A 27,021-nucleotide genomic window follows, 5' to 3' on the forward strand; every position below is an offset into this window, starting at 1 on the left:
AAACTATTTCATGGAAACTATCTGAAACCAAGGGAATAAACTGTAGTTTGACTTAAAGTTAATTAACCTGATCATCATCAGTTTGAGCTTGATCTTGCAGTTTATACTTCTACACAGCTCCGGAGTCCAAAAAAGGTTTTCCTATGAGCACAAACTTTTAACCATTGAGACCATCACAAACCAATATCCCATCTCTTACTCATCCTGTTACATATAGGTATAGCAGCATATATGCTAAATATCTCCCGTTTAATATTCCTGAAATAGTAAGGGTGAAATACTACCACAGAAACTAACTGCATCAATTGCTTTGGAAATGTTCATACACCAAACTACTCTTCATGCTAATATTACACAGAGGGGAAGTTATTTATAAAGTTCCTCAGAAATCAGAGCCAAGATTTTCAAAAGTAACTAATGACTTTGGATGACCAGTGTGAGGCATCTCAAGAGCCTGATTTACAGGATTAACTAATTTCTTCAAATATAATCTAAGCACAACGTTTCTGTTTTAAGTTGTCAGTGTCATTCTATTACCACCACCATTCAAGATAAAAAAAGGCCTGACAGTGTTAAATTTCTTTAAATACCTACTTTAAAATTAATTTTAACTGTAATGGGTTTGTAAGTGGTAAGAAAATTCATTAGTATCCAAAATATTCTGTAAATTTGGGGAAGATACACTGTATTCCCCATGCATAATAAAACAGGGATTCAAACTACTACAAGGACAAAATCAACTCAACCTTAAAATGTGGATCCACAACTGGCACCTCTATAATTTAACAGCACCAGATAATCGAACCGTTTTCTCTTAGAGTCAAGGTATTTAACACACACACACACACACACACACACACAGTACTCTACCTCTTCAAGGTGATGAGCACTACCCTGAAAGGCAGAGTAATATCTCCATTTTGTATAGATGGAAAGTTATAAACCCAGATTAAGCCTGGGTCTACACTACAAACTTACATCAATATAACTACATTGCTTAGGGGTGTGGAAATTCCAGAGCCCTGAGCAACACAGTTATACCAATCTAACTCCACGTGTAGACAGTGCTATATTGATGGGAGAACGTCTACCATTGATACAGCTACTGCCTCTCAGGGAGCTGAAATACCTGCGCCGATGAGAGAAACTATCTTGTTGGTGTATGCAGGTAGCATCTTCAGTAAGCACTACAGCTATGTCACTGCAGCGCTGTAAGTGTAGACAAGCCCTAAGTAATTTGAACAAGATTATAAAGCAAGTAACAGATCCAGGAGAGGAAGTTCAAAGATCTTCTCTCCTTGTGGGCACAGAAGGGGTGAAGCAGCACTCCTCCCCACCCTCACCCACCACCTAATCACAGTAGAATTCTCCCACTGTCCACACAGCAGTACTTCCGAGTCTATAACATTGACTCCTCAGACTGCTGAAGACAGTGAAGCCCTAGAGACAACCAGCATTCAAGTGGGTAGAAACAGGTGCAGAAGGGAGAAGAGAAACAACCAACAGCTACTTCAAACCAGCACTAAACTGTGTAGCTTTTGCTAATAACTATACTGAAGTCTAAATACACATAGATCATCTATGTCACAGTAAGTTATTTCACCTCAAAGAATAACTCACTAGAAAGACTATATAACCAAAGTTGCCCCAATATCTTAAGAGATAACAGAGAGTTTTGCAAGGGAGTTCTCCAGGTGAAGGGGGAGCAAATACAGCATCTGTGGGTAAGTGATTGTCTGTAGTGTGTGTGTGTTTGGGGGTTACTTGCTGTGTGCTGAGCTTGTGTTTGTCAGTCTGTTTGTTTGAAGGACCGTGTGCTGTGGCTGGCAGTTGGAGACCGTGAGCTTCAAAGGAAGTTTGAAAGCTCAAAGCCTCTGGTAACTGGCTGAGCCTCAGTGGGTGGGGCATTAACTCAGGCCAGGGCTTTATAAAGCCACGCACAAGCGACCAGGGGTTGCTAACAGGGAGTTTTGCAAGGGAGTGGGAAGGGAGGGGGGGTCCCTTGTCGGTCCTACCTGTTCCCCTGTAGTCCCCTTAAAACCTATAATCCAAACCATATTCCAAAACCCCTTTCTTTAAACCACCCTTTCATTAACTAGGAGACAATGCAGGCAGAAGCCCAGCAGCAGAGTGGGGGCTATCCAGTTTATTGCACTGACTGTAGCATGTATGATTACCTGCCTTGTGGGCGGGTGGCATGTGTGTTCAGTCGGTGCAAGGAGCTCCTGGCTCTCAGACACCACATACAGACTTCGGAGGCCAGGGTGGCGGAACTGGAAGAGCTAAGAGAGGCATATTGATGAGGCTTTCCGGGACACTGTAGAATTGTCCCACCTCCGCTCAGACAGCCTCTGTGCTGTTGAGGAGAAAGAAAGGCCCAGGGAAGCAGAGCAGTCAATAGGAGCAGAGGGAAACCTTCCCATAATTGGGACCCTCCTTCCAGATGGTGCTGGGGTTGCCTCTAGCACTGAGGTTACCTCTCCGGCGGAGGGAACTCCAGTTGCTAGGAAAAGGCAGGTGTTAGTAATGACAGATTCGATCATTAGAAACATAGATAGCTGGGTTTGTGATGACCGGGAGAACCATATGGTGACTTGCCTGACTGGTACGAAGGTTGCGAGGCATCTAGACAGACTTATGTGTAGTGCTGGGGAGGAGCCGGTGGTCGTGGTACATGTAGGTACCAATGACATAGGGAAGGGTAGGAGAGATGTCCTGGAAGCCAAATTTAGGCTGCTAGGGAAGAGACTGAAATCGAGGACCTCTATGGCGGCAATTCATCAAGAATGCTCCCAGTTTTCACGCGCAGGGCCACGGTAGCAGGGAGAGCTCAGAGTCTCATGCGTGGATGAGATTGAATGGTATAGAGAGGAGGGGTTTATGTTCGTTTAAGGACTGGGGAAACTTTGGGATGGAGGGAGCCTATACAGGAGAGATGGGGTCTTACACTACCACTGTGGAACCATGACTGTTGGCACAAACATTAAAGTTGTAGAGCAGTTTGGATTAAACTAGGAGACGGGGGAAAGCAGACGCTGCAAAGGAGCACGTGGATCGGACACAGACTTCTCTTAGGGGAGAAGTCTGATGATAGGATCTCCAGGTTATAGTCAAGGAAAGAAAAGGGAGGACAAAGAAAAAAAGAAGATAATGTAAGGGCCGATCAGACGATAACAGTCACATAAAAGAACGCTGGCACATCAGATAAGGGCAGACAAATAAACAGGGACAAGTTTTTTTTGGAAGTGCTGTACAAAATTGCTAGCAGCCTAAATAATAAGATGGGTGAACTAGAGTGCTTTGGTGATAAAGGAGATATTGATATAATAGATCATCACAGAAACCTGGTGGACTAAGAGCAATACAATGAGACACAATCATTCCGGGGTAAAAATTATCGGAAGACAGAAAATAGGTCGTGCAAGGGGGAGGAGTGGCACTTACATGTGAAAGAAAATGTTAGATTCCAAAGAGTAAAATCTTAAAGCGAATCCACACGTTCCATAGAATCGCTATGGATAGGGAAATTATCATGCTCTCAAAATAAAATATAACATTAGGGATCTATTATCAACCACTGACCAGGAACAGTAATAGTGATGAGAAAATGCTAAGGGAAAATTAGAGATGCTATCAAAATGATAGAACCAATAATAGTGGGAGATTCAATTATCCCATATTGACTGGGAGCATTTCCTTCGGATGAAATGCAGAGATAAAATTTCTCGATACTTTAAAATGACTGCTTCATGGAGCAGCGGTCGGGAACCCACAAGGAAAGAGGCAACTCCAGATTTTAATCCTGAAGTGGTCGCGCAGGAGCTGGTCCAAGAGGTTAACTTATAGCAGAACCGGCTCGGATAGTGACATAATACAATACTTCACCATCCTGTGGGGGGGAAGAAACCTCAACAGCCAACACCTGTGGCATTTAATTCAAAAGAGGGAACTATAAAAATGAGGGGTGTACAGTTAAACAAAAGTTAAAAGGTACAGTAAATAAAAGTGAAATCCCGCAAGTTGCATGGGCCCTTTCCTTAAAGACACCATAATAGAGGCCCAACTTCAATGTATAAATCCCAGTAAAAAGGACTAAAAAAGAGCCACTGTGGTTTAACAACGATGTAAAAGAAGCAGTGAGAGATAAAAAGACTTCCTTTAAAAAGTGGAAGTCAAATCCAGTAGTGTGCAATAGAAAGAACCACAAACACTGCCCAGTTTAAGTGCAAGACTGTAAAAATACAGAAAAGCAGAGGAGTTTGAAAGAACGGCTAGCCAAAAACTCCAAAAAGGTAATAACAAAATGTTTTTTAAGTACACAGAAGCAGAAGCCTGCTAAACAACCCAGTGGGCGCCCCTTGACGATTCGAAATACCCAAAGGAGTGCTTAAAGACGATAAAGATCATTGCAGGAGAAACTAATGATTCTTTGCTTCAGTCTTTCACCGGCTGAGGATGTTAGGGAGATTCCCAAACTGAGCCGGCTTTTGTAGGTGAACAAATCTGAGGAACTGTCACAGATGAAGTGTCACGTAAGAGGAGGTTTTGGAATAATTGATAAACTCAACATTAACTCAGTCACCGGGACCAGATGGCCATTCACCCACAAGTCTGAAAGAACTCAAATGTGAAGTTGCGGGAACTATTAATAAGGTTTATAACCTGTCCTTTAAATCGGCTTGTTACCTCAATGACTTGAAGTTAGTTAATGTACGGCCAATATTAAAAAGCGGCTCTGAGGTGATCCGGCAAATTACAGACCTGGTAAGTCTACATGTCAGTACCGGCAAATAGTTGAAACAATAAATAAGAATAAAATCTGTCAGACCAACAATAGAAAAACCAAACAGTTGAAGCAATAGTCAACATGGTTTCTGTAAAGGGAAATCGGTGTCTTAACTAATCTATTAGAAGGTTCTTGAAGGGTCCACAAACGTGACAAGAGGGGATCATGCACATAGTGTACTTAGATTTCGAGAGCCTTTGAACAAGGTCCCTCACCAAAGGCTCTTACGTAAAATTTAAGCTTTGGTCATAAGGATAAAAGGGGAAGAAATCCTTTCGATGGATTTGGAGAAGCTGCTTTGTTTTTAAAAAAGACAGGAAACAAAGGGTAGGAATTAATTTGTAAATTCTCCCAGAATGGCAGAGGGGTAACTAGCGGTGTTTCCCCACGGGGTCAGGTCCTAGGACCCAATCCTATTTAACTTATTCACTAAATGGAATCTGGAGGAAAGAAGGGATAGAAAGATGTGTTAAGTACGGATTTAGTCAGAGGTATCGCTGCCCATGCTGCTTGGCCAAAGTGTCCTAGAAGTGTGCTCACGTGGTTCGATAGTTGAGATGACTAAACTACTCAAAGATAGTTTAGGACAAAAGGACCAGATTGCGAAGAACTATTCAAAAATCTGTTGACAAAAACTAAGTAGTCTTCGATTTAATGTGCAACAAATTGGCTAAAGGAAATTTATATTGGACTAATGTAAAGTTTAGATGCACATTGGATAAAATAACCCCAACTATATAGTGGTGACAACATATGATGGGGCTAATTAGCCACAACGAGGTAGGGGAAAAGAGATATGGCGTCATCGTGGATTATTCTCTGAGAAATAGTCACGCAGTGCGCAGGAGGCGGTTAAAAAAAAAAGCAAACAGGATGTTAGGACATCATTAAAAGAGGGGATAGAGAATAATATCTTAATTGCCCTTATATAAATCCATGCGTACGCCCACATCTCGATATACTGGTGTACAAGATACGTTCGTCTCCTCACCTCAAAAAAGGTATCTAGCACTTGAAAGGTTGCAGGAAAAGGGCCAAACTCTAAAAATGATTAGGGGTTGGAGAGGGGTCCCATATGAGGAAAGATATAAGAGGCTAGGCCCAGGCCCTCTTTCAGCTTGGAAAAAGGGAGACCTAAAGGCGGAATGATAGAAGGTTAATAAAATCGATTGATTAGTTGAGTGAGAAAGTGGACAAGGAAAAAGTTATTTACTATTCCCATATATTAAGAAACTAAGAGTCACCAAATGAAATTAATAGGCAGCAGGTTGAAACAAAATAAAAGGAAGTTCTTCTTCACACAGCGCACAGTCAACTTGTGGAACTCCTTACCTGAGGAGGTTGTGAAGGCTGGGACTATAACAATGTTTAAAAGGGAACTGGATAAATTCATTGTGGCTAAGTCCATAAATGGCTATTAGCCAGCAAGGATAAAGAATGGTGTCCCTAGCCTCTGTTCATCAGAGGCTGAAGATGGATGGCAAGAGAGAGACCACTTGATCTTTGCATGTTAGCTTCACTCCCTCTGGGGCACCTCCATTGGCCACTGTCGGTAGACAGATACTGGGCTAGATGGACCTTTGGTCTGACCCGGTACGGTCGTTCTTATGTTCTTATGACAGGCTCTGATACAGTTTTTATTTTCTACTGAGCACTTCTGACACCACATGCCTGATCCAAAAGCTCCTTCCCTCCTGCCTGTCCTCCCCTCCTCTCCCAGGTCCCACTGCAAAAATCATAGTACTGAGTCTGAGACCAGGTCAGCTGGCTCAGGCTAAAAATAGAAGTGTAGAAGTTTGGGCTTGCTGGAGCCCAGGCTCTCAGTTATTCCCCCTTGTGGGGTCACAGAGCCCAAACTCCAGCCCAAGCCCAAACATCTATACTGCAATTTTACAGCCCCACAGCCTGAGTCAGCCAATACAAGCTGTGCCATGCACCTTTTACTGGAGCATAGACATACCCTTTGAGGAAATGCCACTCTTGCCCCACCCTCCAACCTAAGAAGAGGTGCTCCACCACTTTTCATCCTCTCCCTTTTAACTCCTGCCCTCTGTCATTAAGTCCATTTCTAGATCTTCCAGTCTATTAAATTGAATGTTTGATGCTCTTTCCCTATACTGTCCTTGCTATTTGACGGCATGTCTACAGTATCCCAGAGTTCAGATTAAGGGGATATGAATATCAGAGCACACCAAAGTGCGGCACTCTAACTCCCCAGTCTGTACGCAAACTTACAAGGTCTCAAGTTTGGACGTCTACACAGAGAAATTATAACACAGCACTCTGGTGTGCCCTGCTAGTCACATTCCCATAGTCTGAACTGTGGGACAATGTAGACAGGCCCTAAGCTGCTGTTTACTATGGGCAGCAGTATGTAATTGACATGATTCTTGTGACCGAAAAGCCTGCAAGTCTCAAAATATCCTATATATATGGAAGAGTTCAAGGTAAAAAAAATACAGCTATATTTCAAAAAGAAAAAATAAATGAGCTATTATATAAATTAATCTATTCCTCGGGGCTGCATAATACACGAATCAGGACCTAGTAAATATCAGTTTAAAAGGCCTAATACCAGGATCCTCATCTCCAATAAGAACCCATTAGCCAAACACAACAAGGGAACAAGGAGAGTTCTCTTTTGGACAGTTTAACCCAAAATAGAATTGTAGCCACCATATTAGTCCTTTTTTCTAGTATAATTGTTAAAGTCTGAGATCCTAGTAAAATGTTTAATAGCCCATTTCAGAGGCTGTCAGATTAGTCAGATTTCTCCTCTCTTTCCAATTACTAATGGAAAGAAAAAACAAAAGTAAATAGATTTAGTTAAATAACTAACAAAATCATGGACTAAATACTTGCAGTCACAGCCACCAAGCTGTCAGCATAGTTACCAAAATGAAAAAAACCCAATATTGGCAGTAATTAAATACAGGAAGAACAAACAAGTACATGCTTGCTTCCTTAACTAGATTCCTAGTCCAGAAAGTATTTTTCTTTCAACAGCATCTTCCTTCAGGAGCTAGTAACCCAGCAACATAGAAGAGCCAGCCACCACTTACAGCTGTTGAATCCATTCTCTCTGTGCCATCATCAACCCTTTGAGCTACATAATTTTTAACCCAGGAGTTTGGATGACCCTTCCACACAAGGAAAATTCCAGCTCCAGATTGGCTTTAACCAGTCAACATTTCAAACCAACACATACATTCCAAGCTAGAATCCACCTCTGGCTGCCGGGAAGGATTAGTCTGGCTAACTAAACATTTTGTGTCACCTGCTGGTCAGCTTCACACAATGAATGTGTTTCTTCCCTTTATCATTTTGAAGCTCAGTCTCTTTTTTGCTAAATTATTACACATTCCTTCTTCGAAGTCACTGTTGGGTGAACAAAGAGAATGCCAACACTGATTCTCCTGAACTTTAACATAAAAATATTGAAAGACAAAGTAACCATTGCTTTGGAGATTTCTAAATTCTGATCCTCACACCTGCCCTTCCTAGTAGAACATAAAAGCAGATTCTACTCCCTTGATGCAGCTGTGGCCAGGAGGAAAGAAGCGTACAAGAAGCCAGTGTTGTACAAAGGAACCACTTCTTTCTTCTCATAGACCAAGGAGGAGTTGTTCCAGCCGAGAAAGCAACCAGCCTCCCACCATGAGTACAAAAGAAGCTTGTGTCAAGGCACTGTCCTCAGGAACAGTAGTTATTTCAGGAGTATAATAAAAAGGAACAAGGAACTTCCGGAGTGCAGAAGGTAGCCATGGACCCAGGAGGAGGTAGAAGCCAGGCCTGAAGATCAGGAGACCGCTTCTAGAGACTGATATGATACAGCTAGGAACCAGAGAAGGATCCAAGTAGCAGGCAAGCACCTAGCAGGTAGGAAGTGGGAAACCAAATATGAAGCAGTGTATGAGGTAGGAGTAACATGGGGCCGTTATCTAAGGAGCAAGAGAAGCAGGAATTGAGGCCTGATAAAATAATCCACAAAAAAGGAAGAAATTAACAAGGACCTTGAGGAAAGCAGGGCTGGCCAGAGGACTTGGGAATACTGCCTGTATTGTTGCAGATAGCACTTCCCAAGCAACAACAGCATGAACAGAGTGAAAGTGAGTGAAAGTGATGAGGACACCACAAGCAATATTCCCAAAGGGGACTCTGAAAGTGCACACATGGGGAAAATGGGGGTGGAAAGATATGGATCAAATTTAAATGTAAGTCTAAATTAATGAAGACAAGTTTTTTAAATAACTGCACCTACGATTTGTAACTAGCCCTTGCGATGGAACAAACAAAAGTCTGTTTCCTTCCCTAATAATTTTCACATACCCCATTAAAATAAAACACGGTGATTTGCAATTTTAGAGCTGATTATGATTGCTAAACTGTGGAAATTATATAAAAATGTGGCAAAACCATGTTTTAAATAAAAAAACTAATTGTGTGTTTACAAACCTTGTTAGTACCTCTTTAAATTAGTTTTGGTGTAAAATCTCACTGTTACAACAGGGATGTGTTACAGTAAGGTTTATGTCCTTTCCATGTACATGAGTGGTATGTCCCACTAAACTTTGGATCTTTTGTTATATACATTGAACCCAAATCAGGGTACATGCAGAAAAGCTATATTGTCACAAATCAGTAGAGAAGAGCATCATTCCAATAAAATTACCTACAAGAAATGTCAAATTTCTCAATTAAAAAAGTGTCTTAAAATTCAACATCTTAATCAGTTTAAGAAACAGCACTTGGACAATCATGTAAAAACTGAAGTTTTTACTTTTTATGGCAATGCATATTTGATAAAATTAGCCAAAAAAGACACCAATTTAAAGCTTTAGAGAGTACTTTAAATTGACTACCTCATAACAGGGATCTTTCCCTACAAGCCTCTCTTGCGGGCAAACTGGACCTAAAACAGTAGATTTTCCTCCTTCCTCACTCTGCAGTGGAGCCAATCATTCTATGTGGATCATACTTTAGATTTCATAGCTGTTCCCCAACGCCATCCACAGCTACTGATTTCATAGACTAAAGAAATGAGAGGCGGAGCCAAACTCCTCTCTCAGCATGTTCCATTTCCTCCCCATTCCCCTTGTTTCCTTGGAGCCACAGATACTCAGTTTGGCAAATCAAAGCCACACCTCGAATCAAGTTGAGGCACTGGGGAGGGAACTAAGTAACAAAAAAAATACCCCCATCATCTAGGATGTTGAGAAAAAAAAGTCAAGGTAAAGACAGAAGTAAAATGAAGCTGCTTTATTTTAAAAGGGATACTGTCAGCCTGAAGACCAGAGAGGGTTGAAGTATTATACACCTGCTCATGAATTCTGTTGATTTCAGTGTTTTTAAAATATGTTTCTCTCTCCCATTTTATTGTGAGGGCGCTTCGCACAATAAGGAAAACCGACTATGTACAAATGCTGTCAAATCCATGAAGTAAAAAGCTGAAAAGAAAATTTCACTAACCTTTCACTTAATAGTAGTCTTAATTGTTACTAGTAACAATAGTAGGAAAAGAATGTGATTTTTATTTTGCACAGTCTCAAATACTATCCCCAAATTAGAGTTTAATAGGAAATTCCAAAACTTATGTACATTTGAAAGTCAGTGTGTGGTGGGAGTACAGCAAGCATGAGAGCCTTTATACAGACAAGTAAAATTAAAGCCTTGCTTTTCTTTTTTACTGCTACTTCTGCAACCCACTGTGCTATGAAAATGAAAGCAATATTAAATAGCTTACTGAACTTAAACCAGCTGAACATAAAGTACTTAAATTCATATGCAATCCTGCATACTCTTCCTTAAACTGTTAACAAATAAAGTGTTCAGTAAAATATTCACAAAACCAGTGCTTACAAAGCTTAGGGTACGTCTATACTCAGGATTATTCCGACTTTACATAAACCGGTTTTGTAAAACAGATTGTATAAAGTCAAATGCATGTGGCAACACAAAGCACAATAATTCGGTGGTGTGCATACATGTACCAGGCTAGCGTCGATTTCCGGAGCATTGCATCACATACTTCCCACAGTCGCCCCCACCCATTGGAATTCTGGGTTGAGATCCCAATGCATGATGGTGCAAAAACAGTGTCGTGGGTGATTCTGGGTAAATGTTGTCACTCATTCCTTCCTCCGTGAAAGCAATGGCAGACAATCATTTCGCGCTCTTTCTCCCTGGATTGCCCTGGCAGACGCCATAGCATGGGCAACCATGGAGCCCGTTGCTTTTGTCACTGTCACTGTATGTGTACTGGATCACCGTGACAAGGCGGTACTGCCATGCGCTAGCACAGCGCATTCATGCCTTTGCAAGGTAGTCAGAGACAGTTACGCAGTCGTTCTGTACCGTCTGCTGCTGTCATGGTGCTCCGTGCTGACCTTCGCTGAGTCGGTTCTAGGGTTTGGGGGGGGGGGGTTTGGGGGGGGGCGTGGGGGTTGGGGGGCGGGGGGGGGGGGGCCATAAAAAAAAATTTTGGTAAAAAAAAAGATAATTGGGGTGTTTTTTTTTTTTTTTTTTTTTTTTTTTTTTTTTTTTTTTTTTTTTTTTTTTTTTTTTTTTTTTTTTTTTTTTTTTTTTTTTTATAAATATATAATATATTTTATATATATATTATATAAAATTTAATATTTAATAGATAATATCTCCTTCTCCCCCCTCCCTCCTCTCCCCTTGCTCCCCCTAGAATATATTTTTTTATTTTGTTTTAAAATATATTTATTGTGGTTTGTTTTTTGTTTTTTTTTGTGTTTTTATAAAGGTGTTTTAAATTTGTAATTTTTATTGTAGTATTATAATATATTTGGCTGGGGGGGGGTGGGGGGGGGGAGGGGGGAAAAAAAAAAAAAAAAAAAAAAAATAAAAAAAAAAAAAAAAAAATCTGTGTGTGCGGTTGGAACGGCCCCCTCTTCCCCCCCCCCCCCCGTCCCCCGCCGGTCATGTTCCGCATGTTGGGTATCGTAAAAATAAGTCAGCCTGCTATAATATGGGGGGCAAGTGTAACAAGAGACCAGTGTATCAGAGAACCAGAGAGACAAGCCGTCGGGCATTCAGAGATCGCACAAGAAATGAGACGCATGCCATCCTATAGGGTGTCCATGCTAACAAGCTCCTAACCCTGTTGCTTCCCTCCTTCCGCCAACCTTCTGGGGACCATGCAGGGTCCCCCATTTGTGTGATGAAGTAATCAAAAATCGCAGGAAGAAGCAAACTACTGACTTTAGTGAGATAAAAATGAGGGGGAGCAGCATGCCACCAGCTGCTATGATAGTCCAGGCACGACATCAGAGGCGTTCGAAGGGAGAGGAGCGAGCATCCCGCTGCTGATGAAAGTCAGCAGTACAGAAGTTTTTTCATTAACATGAAAGGGGGGCATGAGGGAGGTTCAGCCCCCAGTTGCTATGATGAGGACTGGTTACCAGCTGTTCGTAACCATCTGCGGGAATAACCGGGAGTCCATTCCTTTTTTACCCAGAGCCGCCGCCGTCCGGCCTCACTCAGGCAGCCAGGAGCATCAACGGGCTGTATGACACACGGATGGTTTACAGTCCTATACTGCACTGTACGTCTGCCACCGGGAAGGGAGGGGAGAGATGCGAGTTCATGTGCCCCAGCACCGTGTCTACAGCAAGCATGCAGCAGACATACGGTGACAATCGAAAAAAGTCAGAAACGATTTTCTCCCCTTTTCTTGGGGGGGGGAGTAAATTGACGGTAGTACACCTGAACCACCCGGACAAGCTTTGACATACAGGCAATTGGGAGCTGCAGCCAAGAATGCAAATGCTTTCAGAGACTGCGGGTAACTGGAGTCGCTCAGTCCCCCTCCTTCTCCTATAAGCGTCCATTGTGATTCTGCTGGCTTTCCGTTCGCTTGTCAACACAGCATGTGCTGTGGAACTCTGCATCACAGCTGGAATTTTTTTTCAAAATGCTTTGCCATTGTCTTTCTTACGGACGCTCTGATAGACAGATTTGTCTCCCATTACAAAGATCAATATACAGTATCTCCGTAGCGGTCCATGGGAGCTCTTTTTTTGGAGTTGGGACTGCATGTCACCCGTGCTTGTCAGAGCTCCATGCTGGTAAACAGGATTGCAATTCAAAAGGTTCACGGCGACATTCCTTCTACTTGGCCGGCAGACCCCGAGTTCAGATTGGCTGTTCCAGGCGGTCAACAGTGGTCACGAGGGATACCGCCTGAGCCAAGTACTCGGTCGATTGCAGCCATACTAACCGGCGAATCCAATATGGAATAACCGATGCCGCGCACGACCTCTTCGTCGGGGAGGAGTACAGAAATCGGTTTAAAGAGCCCTTTATATCGATATAAAGGGCCTCGTTGTGTGGATGGGTGCAGCGTTAAATCAGTTTAACGCTGCTAAAAATCAGTATAAACGCGTAGTGTAGACCAGGTCGTAGAAGGAGAAGAGTTACCACCTCATTTTCCAGGCTAATAAATACAATCAAACAAGAGGAACCGAACTTATGAACATTACTGGACTTTTAATAGGTAATGTCAAACAGGCAACAGTCAAACTGACTAACTTACAAATGTCAATATACGTGCAAAAGGAGGAAATAATGTAGGGAATAATCCTATGGTGGCAAGAGAATGGACTAGATGACCTACTAGGTCTTTTTCATAACTCAGCGCAAAAGCTGCCCAGGCTCACATCCAAAGTTTGAAAAAAGTACTCGACAAATTTTCCCTCATAGCAAAGTATATAAGAATTGCATTAATTTCACTCTGCAACTTATTTTGAGGACCTACTATGTTTGGAAGCAGCAGAGGAACAGTGTTCTGAGACAAAGAATAAAAAAGACTTTTTTACCCATGGCCTGGTCTTAGAACCCCAAGGAAAAAGTCCAACTCTGTACATAGCAGATCCCAAAAAGAGCAGCAAAACAAAAAGTAAGAATTCTGTCAGCTTCCCTCTGACAAAAGCTGTCTTTTGCTGACAAAACTGTGGAGCTCTACACACTGCAGTGCCACTTTTGGTGACAAAACTCTTCAGTTTTGGTGACAAAATAAAACCACCTCGATGAGAGATAAAGTTTTTTTCAGAAAAGTTAGAGACAAAGCATCAGTGTACATGTTACCATTATGCTGACATAACTGGCCTCCCCCAGTATCCCACAATGCCTGCCGTGACCGCTCTGCTCATTGTTTTGAACTCGGCTGCCCTGCAGACATGTGCCCCTCTCCCTTCAACGTTCCGGAAGCTCTGACATTCCTCAGCGTGGGAGCTCACAGAGCAGCTCAGGAGGCTATGGGAGAACTTAGAAGGAATCAGAACCATTAATGTGGCATGGTGGGGCTTCTCTACACTATCAATTTACAGCACTGCAACTTTCTGCCTCAAGGATGTGAAAAAACAGGTGATCAAAGCCCACAGGTAAGTCAAAAACATGAAGACCTGGGAGAAGGGTCAGAATCTGGGGGGAGCATGGGCTGCTAGAGTAGAAATAAGGAAGAGAGAAGACAGAACTGGGGGTAGGAAGGAAATCAATTCAGTATCTTAGATGTCTATATACTAATCCGAGAAGTATGGGGAATAAGCAGGAAGAACTCGAAATGCTATTAAATAAACACAATTATGACATAGTTGGCATCACGGAGACTTGGTGGGACAATACGCATGACTGGAATATTGACACAGCTTGCTCAGGAAGGACGTGCAGGAAAAAAAGGGAGGACGTGTCGCCTTATATAGTAAAGATGTATACATTTGGACTGAGGTTGAGACAGAAATAGGAGACAGACTTGTTGAAAGTCTCTGGGTAAGGATAAAAGGGGTAAAAAAACAAGAGTGCTGACATGGTAGGGGTCTACTGCAGACCACCAAACCAGAAAGAAGGGGTGGATAAAGCTTTTTTAAACAGCAAACACAATCATCCAAAGCACAGGACTTGGTGGTGATGGGAGACTTCAACTACCCAGACATCTGTTGGGAAAACAACACAGCAGGGCACAGATTATCCAATAAATTCTTGGAATGTACTGGAGACAATTTTTTATTTCAGAAGGTGGAGAAAGCTACTAGGAGGAGGCTGCTCTAGATTTGATTTTGACAAACAGGGAGGAACTGGTTGAGAATTTGAAAGTGGAAGGCAACTTAGGTGAAAGTGATCATGAAATGGTAGAGTTCATGATTCTAAGCAATGGTAGGAGGGAGAACAGCACAATAAAGACATTGGATTTCAAGAAGGCAGACTTTCGCAAACTCAGGGAGTGGGTAGGTAAAATCCCATGGGAAGCAAGTCTAAGGGGAAAAACAGTTGATGATAGTTGGCAGTTTTTCAAAGAGACATTATTAAGGGCACAAGAGCAAATTATCTCACTGCGTAGGACAGACAGGAAGTAAGGCAAGAGACCATGCTAACTTAACCAGGAGATCTTCAATGATCTAAAACTCAAAAAAGAGTCCTACAAAATGTGGAAACTCGGTCAAACAACAAAGGATGAATATAAACAAACAACACAAGTATGTAGGGACAAAATTAGAAAAGTCAAGGCATAAAACGAGATCAAACTAGCTAGGGACATAAAAGGAACAAGAAAACATTCTACAAATACGTTAGAAGCAAGAGGAAGACCAAGGACAGAGTAGGCCCGTTACTCAATGAGGGGGGAAAGACGGTAACAGAAAATGTGGAAATGGCTGAGGTGCTTAATGACGTCTTTCTTTCGGTTTTCACCTAGAAGGTTGGTGGCGAATGGACGTCTAACATAGTCAATGCCAGTGAAAATGGGGTAGGATTAGAATCTAAAATAGGGAAAGAACAAGTCAAAAATTACTTAGACAACTTAGATGTCTTCAAATCAACAGAGCCTGATGAAATGCATCCTAGAATACTCAAGGAGCTGACTGATGAGACATGTGAGCCATTAGCAATGATCTCTGAAAAGTCATGGAAGACGGGAGACATTCCAGAAGACTAGAAAAGGGCAAATACAGTGCCCATCTACAAAAAGGGAAATAAGGATAACCTGGGGAATTACAGACCAATCAGCTTAATTTCTGTACCCAGAAAGATAATGGAGCAAATAATTAAGCAATCAATTTGCGAACACCTAGAAGACAATAAAGTGATAAATAAAAGTAAGCATGGATTTGTCAAGAACAAATCATGTCAAACCAACCTGACAGCTTTCTTTGACAGGGTAACAAACATAAATGAGGGGAGGGGGTAGTGCTAGATGTGGTATATCTTGAAAATCGTTCCCAAAGAGTAGTTATCAGTGGTTCACAGTCATGCTGGAAGGGCATAACAAGTGGGGTCCCACAGGTACTGGTTCTGGGTCCGGTTCTGTTCAATATCTTCATAATGATTTAGATTATGGCATAAAGAGTACACTTATAAAGTTTGTGCATGATACCAACCTGGGAGGGATTGCAAGTGCTTTGGAGAACAGGATGAAAATTCAAAAGGAACTGGACAAACTGGAGAAATGGTCTGAAGTAAATAGGATGAAAATCAATAAGGAAAAATGCAAAGTACTCCACTTAGAAAGGAACAATCAGCTTCACACATACAAAATAGGAAATGACTGCCTAGGAAGGAGTACTGCAGAAAGGGATCCGAGGGTCACAGTGGATCACAAGCCAAATATGAGTTAACAGTCTAATGCCGTTGCAAAAAAAGCAAACATCTGTCTGAGATGTATTAGCAGGAGTATTGTAAGCAAGACACTGAGAAGTAATTCTTCCACTCTACTCTGCGCTGATTAGGCCTCAACTAGAGTGCTGTGTCCAGTTTTGGGCGCAACATCTCAGGAAAGATGTGGACAAACTGGAGAAAGTCCAGAGAAGAGCAACAAAAATAATTAAAGGTCTAGAAAACAGGACCTATGAGGGAATATTGAAAAAAACTGGGTTTGTTTAATCTGGAGAAGAGAAAACTGAGAGGGGACACGATAATAGTTTTCAAGTACATAAAAAGTTGTTACAAGGAGAAGGGAGAAAAATTGTTCTTCTTAACTTCTGAGGATAGAACAAGAAGCAATTTGGGCTTAAACTGCAGCAAGGGCGGTTTACGCTGGACATTAGAAAAAACTTCCTAACTATCAGTATGGTTAAGCACTGGAATAAATTGCCTAGGAGGTTGTAGAATCTTCATCATTGGGGATTTTAAAGAGCAGGTTGGACAAACACCAGTCAGGGATAGTCTAGATAATACTTAGTCCTGCCTTGAGTGCAGGGTACTGGACTAGATGACCTCTCAAGGTCCCTTCTAGTTCTATGATTCTAAGAGCTGCTAGTGTGGTTGCACTCTGCCAACATAAGCAGCACAGATAGCGTGGACATGCAACAGTAGTTTAATTAAAGTGGCATAACTTTTACCGATAACTCCACAGTGTAGACAAGGCTTAAACGCCAGCAGCCAGCCTTTGTCAACTAGATATTGCCTTTGAATCCTCCACCCCCAACTCTGATTTGACTACTGGCTACTAAGTTTCTGGTGATTTTTTTCAAGCCTTGTTTAGGGCCAAGAGAAAACAGTCCAACTTATTATTGATATCTTCAACAGACAATCAAAGAATGTTCCTAAGTGAGTCTAAGTTCTCCAACAAACATGTTGAAGACAATTTCTCCAAAATGCAGGTCTTCCATAGTCCATGTATACTGCCACTTACCCACAAGTTCCAAATCACTTTCTCTAGCACAAGGAAGTTTTAGTTTAAGGCAATTCTTCAAGGAAATATAATGAAACAGACTTTGAAAGCATTTTCACACACACGAGTACATCAACAACCACATAATATCAAACAGCAAGGAAGTAGGGGACAATTACAGAAACAATGATAAAGATAGACCTATTTTTTAAAATTTTTGACAAGGAACAACAGGTAGAAATACCAAGAATCCCCATATGAAGTTAGGGCAAAGGATAGTGCTAAACACTGACAGTTTTTAAACTGAAGTCTGCAAAGATAAGAAAAACATATATTTGGGGCTGGGCATGACCTTTAAAAAACACAATTACACATACACCTATATCTTTTGGGAAATACCAAATGTGAGAAATAATTATACCTTCTGCGATACTATTGAACAGAACCCCGTTCAGGTTCAATAGCTTCCACCAGTACTAAATACTGTGGCACACAAACATGAAGCTGTGAAGGTTTGCAAACTGCTTTAAGGAGCTCAAACAACTACCCACTTTTCAGAAAAAGGAGATCTGTGTCTGATGTGACAACTCTCAAACTTCTGAGTTAATAGTTCTTCACATCAACATCAGTTACTTAATTGGCCAGCAGCAAATGCTGAAAACTGGGCATCTGGCATCTAAGACTAAGAAGAATGTCTTTCTACATACACAGCCAGGACCTGACTTTCAAAGGAACTGAGCACACACAACTCCACTGAAGCCCATGAGCAATACAGGCGTTGAGCACCTCTGAAAAATCTTACTGTTAGTAATAAAATCAACCTACAACATTACACCCTATCAGGTGCTGAGACATTAAAGAAAGTTTGTGTTTCTATACAGTACGATGCTGTTGCTTGCTTGACGCTTGTACAGTCTTGTTCTAAACATATAAATAAGAAGTCTTCAAAAAAATTAGCACGTAAGGAATCCAAAACCAGTTTTTTCTACAAGTGTGTTGAATACATTTGAATTATCATTAGAAATATTTTTCACTGACAAAGTTATAGGTTATTCAAATACAACTTTAGATATTTGCTCATATGCCTATACAAAACTAATGGAACATTTGCAGGAAGGGATGGAGAAGAAAGGAAAGAAGAAAACAAAATACTTATGCTAACAAAGCACCAGTAATACTACTGGATTATCAGACTGAGAAGGTCTAGCTAGAGATAGACATAAAAAATGAATGGGTCCAGGGTCTACCTGCTGGCTAGAACACTAGTCCTTACCTACCACCAATCCCCAGAGCTACTGAAAAGAGAAATGTTGGAATTCCTACAAAATTTCTGCCCTTGGGCTGCAGCTCAGAGGATCTGTCATTAGAATCAGCCTCTGATATGTGAACTGTGAAGCTTAGCAACTACTAGCTGCTGCCAAGGGTAAGAGACCATCAACTGCATGATTGTCAGTTTATGTTGCTTGGAAAATGAAGCCACAGTCTAATTTGTCCAGAGATAAACCAAGGGCAGTCTAGCATACATGAGACTTAGTCCACTAAAGTATTCCTGCTGACTAGAAGGATAAATTCACAAAGTTAAGAGTCCATTTGGGGCAAACTTCTTTACAAACACTTTCAAATGGAAATGAAAAAGTATGTGGGAAAGGATTTAGTTTTGGTATGAACTACTTAGTTCAGCAGCCCAAAACCTGAAACATTATCTGCCTACTAAGATTAACTTATTAATTTCTTTCTACCTTCATAAGACTCCTAACTCTCCTTGAAGGTTGCTTCTCTTCATTTCCCCATTTTTTACTTCTGCTAGTCTCTGACAGGATCCTCCACCTCTCTTATTCTCTGTCTCTTGTTCAGAAGGAATGGGATCCTTCAGGATCACACTGATACTGCTCCTTTAGTTGTTCTGAAGTGGCCACTAAAGCAATGCAAAGCACCTTCCTTACCCCTGGGGATGAATTTGCTGCTGCTACAATAATCTCAGTCCTGGTAGTACAGTAAATGAAGTACCAAGCTTAATCCAAAATTCTGATGTACTGCAACTATCATACCCTTCTAACTGTGCATATATCTACTCTTCCCATGCACCCCTCTCCCCTCAATGTATATCCATTGCTCCTGCTTATGCACTCAGAATAACACCTAAGGATATCTGGAGAGTAACATTGGCATGATCCCAGGCTATGCCTACACAATGCCATAGCGCGGACTACAGGGGCATGAACTGCAGTGTGCACCAGAGTTGTGCTTCAGCTGCTCCATGTGGATGCTACTGCTGCAAACTAAAAAGTACCTAGTTCACATTAAGATGCTCTTTGGTGTACTCTGCAATTCACACCCCTATAGTCTGCACTGAGACACAGTGTAGACAAGCCCCTAATCTATTTCACTCTACTTCCTGCTTTTCAGAAGTTTGAGTTTGAAATACTTGGTTTTCAGATGTTTGAGTTTTGCTGAACTTGACCTTCTTGAAAGGCACAATACATTACTGGACAATCTTAACTATGCTAATTAAGTTTTTGCTAGTAAATTTTCTATTTTCTTCAACAGAAAGAAAGAAAAACAAAACAAAAAGATGTGTCATTGGTAAGAGTTGATGGTCATTTACGCAATTGTATTTATCATGCAAGTTTGCTGTAAGGATGCTAATGTGGCCAGCTAAGAATAGTACCTAGTTCTTACATGGCACTTTTCATCAGTAGACCTCAACACCACTTTACTAAGAGGATAATGTCATTATCCCCATTGTAAAGATGGGGAAACTGACACACAGAGAAATTACGTGACTTGGCCAACATCACCCCTAACACTTTGTTATTGTGGAATGGGAATAATGGTCATGCTCTAAAATGTTTGCAGTGTGTAACTGCTAACATGGCTGGTGAAAAAGTCTCACACATGTTATATGCTCGCCAAAGTTGAGTTTTATTACACAATGGTTACAGTAACTTTAAGGACCTGTGAGAAAATTGGTGTGTGAGCAGTGGGAGGATAGATAACACCCCTGCAACATATAGCCCCTCCACCATTTCCAGCTCACCCTCCCTGTGTTATCCCATCGAGTCATCAGAACTTCAGGAGCCAGGTACGCACAAAAAATGCTGGTAGACTGTGAACTTTAATAAAAACATTTTTCAGCATCTTGGGAACCTCTTGCTCAAATGACCCCAATTTGACTCACTATCCCCACCTCATGCTCCCATGAAGCACAGGAAAAGTCAAGCCAATAAAAGTACATATGTGAATTTTATAGCACTCAAACCACCATCTCAATCTTAACTGTAGAGCACAGATCCTCCACACCTCCCCAACCCTAAACCCTCTCGCTTGCTATGCCACCCACCTCCATGTCACCACTCTCAGTGTCTGACCCCCCTGCCACCCTCAATGCAGCTCCTATCCCTCCCACTCCTCTGCTCCCAAACCCCACTACCATCCCAGCAAGCATTTGCATGCAGAATTTATTTTCTGGTTCAATACATTTTGCCAAAACACACCTGACAGACACACTTTAGCAACATGCCTCCAATCTTTTTCAGAGTTCTGCTCTAGGTCAGACTTGAACTCACACTGGCTGGGTGTAGCTCTGGCTCAATGGCTACTGCATATCCCCTTTAGCTACCCAGCTGTAGTGAAAACTTGCTGGCCAGTAAGCCTAAATGTTAGGCATATGCCTAACTAGAGAGCTGAACTCTCTTGCTATTATTTTCAATTTGCTCCCCTCACGGGGCAATGGATTCTCTGCAATAGCTAGAGTACATATCCTAAAATGGAGACCATTTGGGGCTCCATCAGTTCCCTTGTTCTGAACAAAAATATGTTAGCAGACTCCATCAACCTTTAGAAAAGCTGTTTTTTTGTGGGGCAGAAGGGATTTTATCTCAGTATCCTCCATGAGCAAATTACCCCAAATTTGGATCACTTACTCTACTCTGTATCTCCACAGAGCAAACCAAATTAAGAGGCAATCCAAGTAACCACTCGGATTTTAGAGCATTTAGAAGAGTCTGGCTATAAACAGAAAGCTGTGCTAACCTTAATTATAGCAGCCCTAGCATTGCACTATAATACTGAGCTCTTCATGTGAGGAAATAATGCTAGCTGATAACAGGTGAGTGACTAGGGAAAAGATTGGGAGGAAAAGATAGAGGTACACTGACGTTGAAAATGAGATCAATCATTAGCATAAGATTGCTATACTGGATCAAAGATTCAATTGTCTGGTCAACTGCCCATGCATAAACAATAAAGAACTAAGCCATAGTTGTAGACAAAGAAGAAATGTCCACCAAGTATCCATTCTCTTTATTTTTTGGGAGAGAAGGGAGGGGGTTACCAACTTGAGGTACAGCGTCTTTATTACCACCCTGAGTCACATGTAGAAGTGAGTGATGACACCACTTGGTTCTTAACATAATCATAAAATTAGAACAATGCACAATTATCAGTCTGTTGGTTCTTATACTACTTCCACTGGCAAAGCTAAGTACAGAAGCTTAGGCCAAGTCTACATTAAAAAGTCAAGTCGACCCAGCTACATAACTCAAGGTGTGAAAAATACACACCCAAGTGATGTAATTAAGCCAACCTAACTGCCTATGTAGACAGTGCAAGGTCAGTGGAAGAATTCTTCCATGGATCTAGCTACTGCCACTTGGGGAGGTGGATTAACTACAGCTACGGAAGAACCCCTCCTGTCAGTGTAGCACATCTACTCTGAAGTACATTGCCACTGCACCATTTCTAGCGCAGACATAGCCATACTGTGCAGAGGCCTATAATAAGCAGTACTGGTCCCTAATTTTTATAATTGCTAAGTTAACCAATTTTTTTTTCAAATTCGAAAGCTAACCCTACACTGTCAAACCAAAATATAACCAAAATGAACATTGGAAAAGAAACATTACATGCTTTTTCACAGGGGTGTCAAGGTTATCTTTTTTTGGTATACTGGTTTTCTCAAGAAATATGTTAGTAAGATTTTGCACTTCAACATGTAACCCATTAGTTATGCTCACTATATATTTAACAACAAAACTGTATACTTTTAACAAAATTCACAAATTCTGATTGTTTCAGGAGTACCTGGTTCAAACTAGTTAGCTGAAGGGTAATACACTACATTACAGGGCTACCAAATACCACCAGTTGGCAACATCTGGTCAAAATTTGAGTAAAAATATAGTAGGCAGACTAATTGATTGTTTAGCACAAAATGTGCTTATTGCTGTAGAAAATTTAGTGTTTTCCCAAATCAGTTTACAATCCAACACACAGATATAGAGAAAAGTACATACTGGGAAGTTCAGAGAAGGGATTAAGAGCTAAGTTTCTTATTTAGTTTCCAAATATATAAACTAATTTCTTGTGGGCATCAAAAGAAAGCTAGGAAACTAAATGTTGAACTGAACAGATGAGTAAATCCCATTGAGCATAAAGTTAAGCAAATACACAAGTGACTGCTGAATTGGAACCATAGAGAATAAGCCATTTGTGAGGGAAATCATATTAAAATCTCAACTGGATCCATTTTTTAAATACAATTTAGTCTTCACATTAGTTATCAAACTGAAATTCTGCAGTTACCAGAATTTCAAGTACTCTTTTTTATTCTGTATCCAGAGGTAAAATATTGACAGAGTCAGGCATCATACATTTACTATTTCTTGGGCACCCACTTGTGTTATTTAAGACATACCATTTTGAATACATCAGAATGAGATTACTTAAAATACCAAGAGATACTGATGGTTAGCTAAATTAACACATTTACTTAAATCATTTGGGTCAGCAAAAAAAATTTGTACAGTTATATGAATGGCATTTTGCCCAACATCAGTAAAGTTAAGCTGTACAAGGAAGCAATATAATGAGATGAATGAAGTGGCAAGCACTGCTAGTATTTCCACTGATGTTTAGACAGATAAAAGCTATTTCTGTCCTACATGCTAATAAGTGTGGAAAGCACATCATATGTGCAATATAATGCCACTTAATTTAATTTAGTAGATTTCTGTTTAAAAATACCACCACTGAAATACCGGAAATGTGGAAAATGGATAGCCATCAAACTGCCAATTGTGTCAAAATAAGGAACCTGTCAATTTAAATGAAAAGTGCTCATTAAAATTCACACTCAAAATTCACTCCTGAGCTATGGAGTTATCTGTATTGTTTCAAAATGTAAAGACCCCATGAATAGAATAGAAAAATCATACCATAAAGAGAAAAATACAAAGTCAGTTATCTAGTAAAGGATAAGCAGGTATGTAATTGTGTTCATAATGATATTCTAGTCTACTGCAACTGACAAGAAGATGCAAGGAATGAACTTTACACAGCATGACTTTGTCACATGAGAGCAGTCTGCCATTTTTACTGTTTCTGTTCAGCAACCATTCACAGCACACTAACCTTCAAAATGCATTTACACCTTCTGGAATAAGTCGTGCAAACCTTACATTTAAGATAGGCTTAGAGTTGCCAGGTTACTTCCAATGAAAACAAACTATACTTAACACCTTGTGTAGTCCTAAAATGATTTTCAAGAACATCCTATAAACCAAAACTTTTATTTAAAGTTCTCTCCAACTACACATTCATTTTAAATTTAGATGGGGAAAAAAGCTTTAGACATCAGGATCTGGCATATTTTGATGTCCAATCTGGAAGACACGATCGCTGGTATATTATTGCCCAGCTGGAGAGTTTTCAGATTAGGCAGAGTTGCAACAAGCAGCAGCCGAAAGAAGAGTGACGGAGATGGCACAAGGGCCTTCCATGCCTCATGAGAGAAGACCGGTCCCTACTTCTCCCCCACCACATGCTTCATTTCGGGACTTGTCACCTGACCCTTTCCCCAGACACTGCTCCGCACACGGAGAAGTTCCTGTACGATCATGGGCAGCCCCTTGGTTTGCTGCAGCCCAGCCCGTGCGAGCGGCCGCCCGTTCACGTGGTCGCTTCCTCCCCCCGCGCTGGCAGGGAACTAGGCGCCCCGGCTGTGAGCCGCCCGGCCCCGGCGGGGCCCACCGCCCGGGGTAACGGCTGGCGCGAGGGCCCGGCCGCGCTCCCAGCTCCCGCGCACGGCGCGTGCGGCGGAGGGGGCGGCGATCCCCCGGCTTCTCCCAGAGTACGCGGCGCTGGCCACTCCTGGGCCGCCCGGCCCCCGTCAGCCCCAGGGGGCCCGAACAGTCTCGAGGAAGGCCGCAGGCTGGGTCTCCGTTAGGCCTCTGCAGGGCCGGGCCTCTCCTCGCCCCGGGGCCGGAAGCAGCGGGGCAGGCGGCCGCGATAGCGGCTTCATGACCCGCGAACGTTCCCGGCCCGGCCTGCCCCGCGCTCCCGGCTCCCACCTCCTGGTTGAAGGCTTCACGGCCTCCATGTTGGCGGCGGCTGGTGCGGTGCCCGCCGGGTGAGGCGCGCGGGGGGAGGGGGACTCGCGTCCCGTCAGGGCTCCGCGCTAACATGTCCGTTCGGCGGCGGAGCCGTCTGCGCGCAGGCGGCGTCTCGCTGGCAGGGCCCGCACAGATCGTCTCTTCCCAGCGGGATGGCGGGGGAGCCCCGCCGCGCACAGCACCCTGGATCGCGTAGGCTCCCGGCCCCGCGCCACCACAGGAGGAGAGCGCGCGCGCGCGGCGGGCTTGCGGGGAGCCACGTGACACCTCCCCCTCGTTACTATTCCCGACCCCGCCATTCAGCAGCGGCCCCGCCCCCGGGAGAGGGAATGAGCGGGCGGTGGTAATAAATCCCTCGCTTCCCTCCCTCCTCTCCCCCCCCCCCCCTGCACGGCTGTTGCCAGGTGAGAAGGGGTCGGGTTCACACAGGCGAAAGGGAGAGAGAGCGAGCTCTGCCCCCCCCCCACAATGGGGGGAGGAGCCCCAGTGCAAGAAGGCCGGCAACGGCCCAGCGCTCCCGAAGGCACAGGGGGCTCGGCCTCTGCATGCAGCTGGTCCCGGTGTCCAGAGACGGACAAGTGTACCGAGGAAGGTGGCTACCCAAATGAACAGTGGCCAATGGGTTTAGCATTTGGGGAGCCCCTAGGGGCTGTGGCTGGGCTGGGCTGGAGGCGTGTATGGCACTAGCTCCAAGTACAGCGGGGGCTGTGAGTATGGTGAGCAAAGTGCCTAGAGTCACGGAGATTTGTACGTTTGGGCTTTCCAGACTAGGCTGGAGGCCCGTTTTGTGTCCCAAGTCGTCAAGAGTACGTGCTCGTGTTTCAACAGTGATGTAAGTCTTTGAGCGACCATTGTGACTTTCTGTTGGATGCCTTTGTAGGGTTACCAAGGAAAGTACTGATGCCAGAGTATTGGAGAAGTCAGCATTTATTCAAAGAGACAGCAGGATGTTTTTCCTTACCCCACAGTATTCTTTTTAATGGGGGGGGGCTCTTTTTTTCATCATAATACTCTGGTTTTGCTGAATATAATGATTTTTATTGTGAGTTCCATGATATTTGGTGTTTCCTTAACACCCTAGCTCATAAGAGTCGGGATTACAGGAGAATCTCAGCTTTTTTTCTTTAAGCAACTTTCTAGCCCTGAGTTGAAGAGAAAAGCTGACTCAGAGCACCCTAAAAGCTCAGAAGCCAGAAGGAAAATAAATAGAACCCAATATTAATTATTTTAACTCATGATTTTTAAACCAATCTTATCGGGGGGGCGGGGGGTGAAGGGACTGACCTATGATTTTTGAATGCTTGGTTGAGCAGTAGTGATTCTCTGAGACCCTTACATACCCATTGCTCTTTTGGATTGTAAAGTCATACCCTGACTGTACAGACCTTTCCCACACCTGAAAAAGAGATCTGTGTAAGGTCAAAAGCTTGTCTGTTTCATCAACAGAAGTTGATCCAGTAAAAGTTATTGCCTCACCCACCTTGTCTGTACAGACTTTGAGGGATAGTAGTTCATTTACAGATTCAGCAGGTGTGGAATGAAAGTGGAATGTACATTTGAAAGGCATAGAGCAAAGGGAAAGGTTATTAAAAATTAGAACAAACTATTAAGGGAAATGGTAGATTCCCATTTCTTGAAGTTTTCAAATCAAGACAGGGTGCTAGAAGTTTGAAGCCTGTGCCAAACCCGTAGTACCCAACTACACTGTTTGGGTTCAGGTCTGGTATGAAAATACCTTGACCTTCTTTGGCTTGGGTCAGATTTGGATTGTGAAAGAGGCAGGCCACCACCAGGTGGGAAGAGTAAAGGAAGGATGATAATATTCAAATGGTCATATTGGGTCAGACCAATGGTCTGTCTATCTCAGTATCCCATCTCTGACCGTGGATGATGCCAGATGCTTCAGAGGGAATAAAGAGCATAGAGCAATTTAAAATTGCCCATTTCCTATCATCCAGTCCCAGCTTCTGGCAGTCAGAGATCTAGGAACTCCTGGAGCATGGGTTTGTGTCCCTGATCATCTTGGCTAATAGCCATTGATGGGCCTATTGTCTGGGAACTTATCTAATTATTTTTGGAAATAGTTATACTTTTGGCCTCACAACATCCGCTGTCAATGAGTTTCATAGGTTGATTGTGCACTGTGTGCAGAAATACTTCCTTTTGTTTGTTTCAAACCTGCTGCCTATTAATATCATTGGGTGACCCCTAGGTCTTGT

The 27,021-nt window shown here is 42.5% G+C and overlaps 1 protein-coding gene across 2 annotated transcripts in view; it reads right to left on the bottom strand.

Annotated features, from left to right (window-relative positions):
• Nucleotides 1-25,004, bottom strand: part of SCAF4 (SR-related CTD associated factor 4) — an 84,899-nt gene extending 59,895 nt beyond the window's left edge. Inside the window, exon 1 of one of the 2 annotated variants that reach the window (XM_032798289.2) lies at nucleotides 24,761-25,004. In XM_032798289.2, coding sequence (XP_032654180.1) covers nucleotides 24,761-24,874 — 114 coding nt within the window. In that variant the 5' untranslated portion in view covers nucleotides 24,875-25,004. The remainder of the gene's footprint in view (nucleotides 1-24,760) is intronic. The other variant, XM_032798290.2, reaches the window with a different exon arrangement.
• Nucleotides 25,005-27,021: the final 2,017 nt, after the last annotated feature.

Source organism: Chelonoidis abingdonii, chromosome 1, assembly GCF_003597395.2.
Source record: "Chelonoidis abingdonii isolate Lonesome George chromosome 1, CheloAbing_2.0, whole genome shotgun sequence".
NCBI lineage: Eukaryota > Metazoa > Chordata > Testudines > Testudinidae > Chelonoidis > Chelonoidis abingdonii.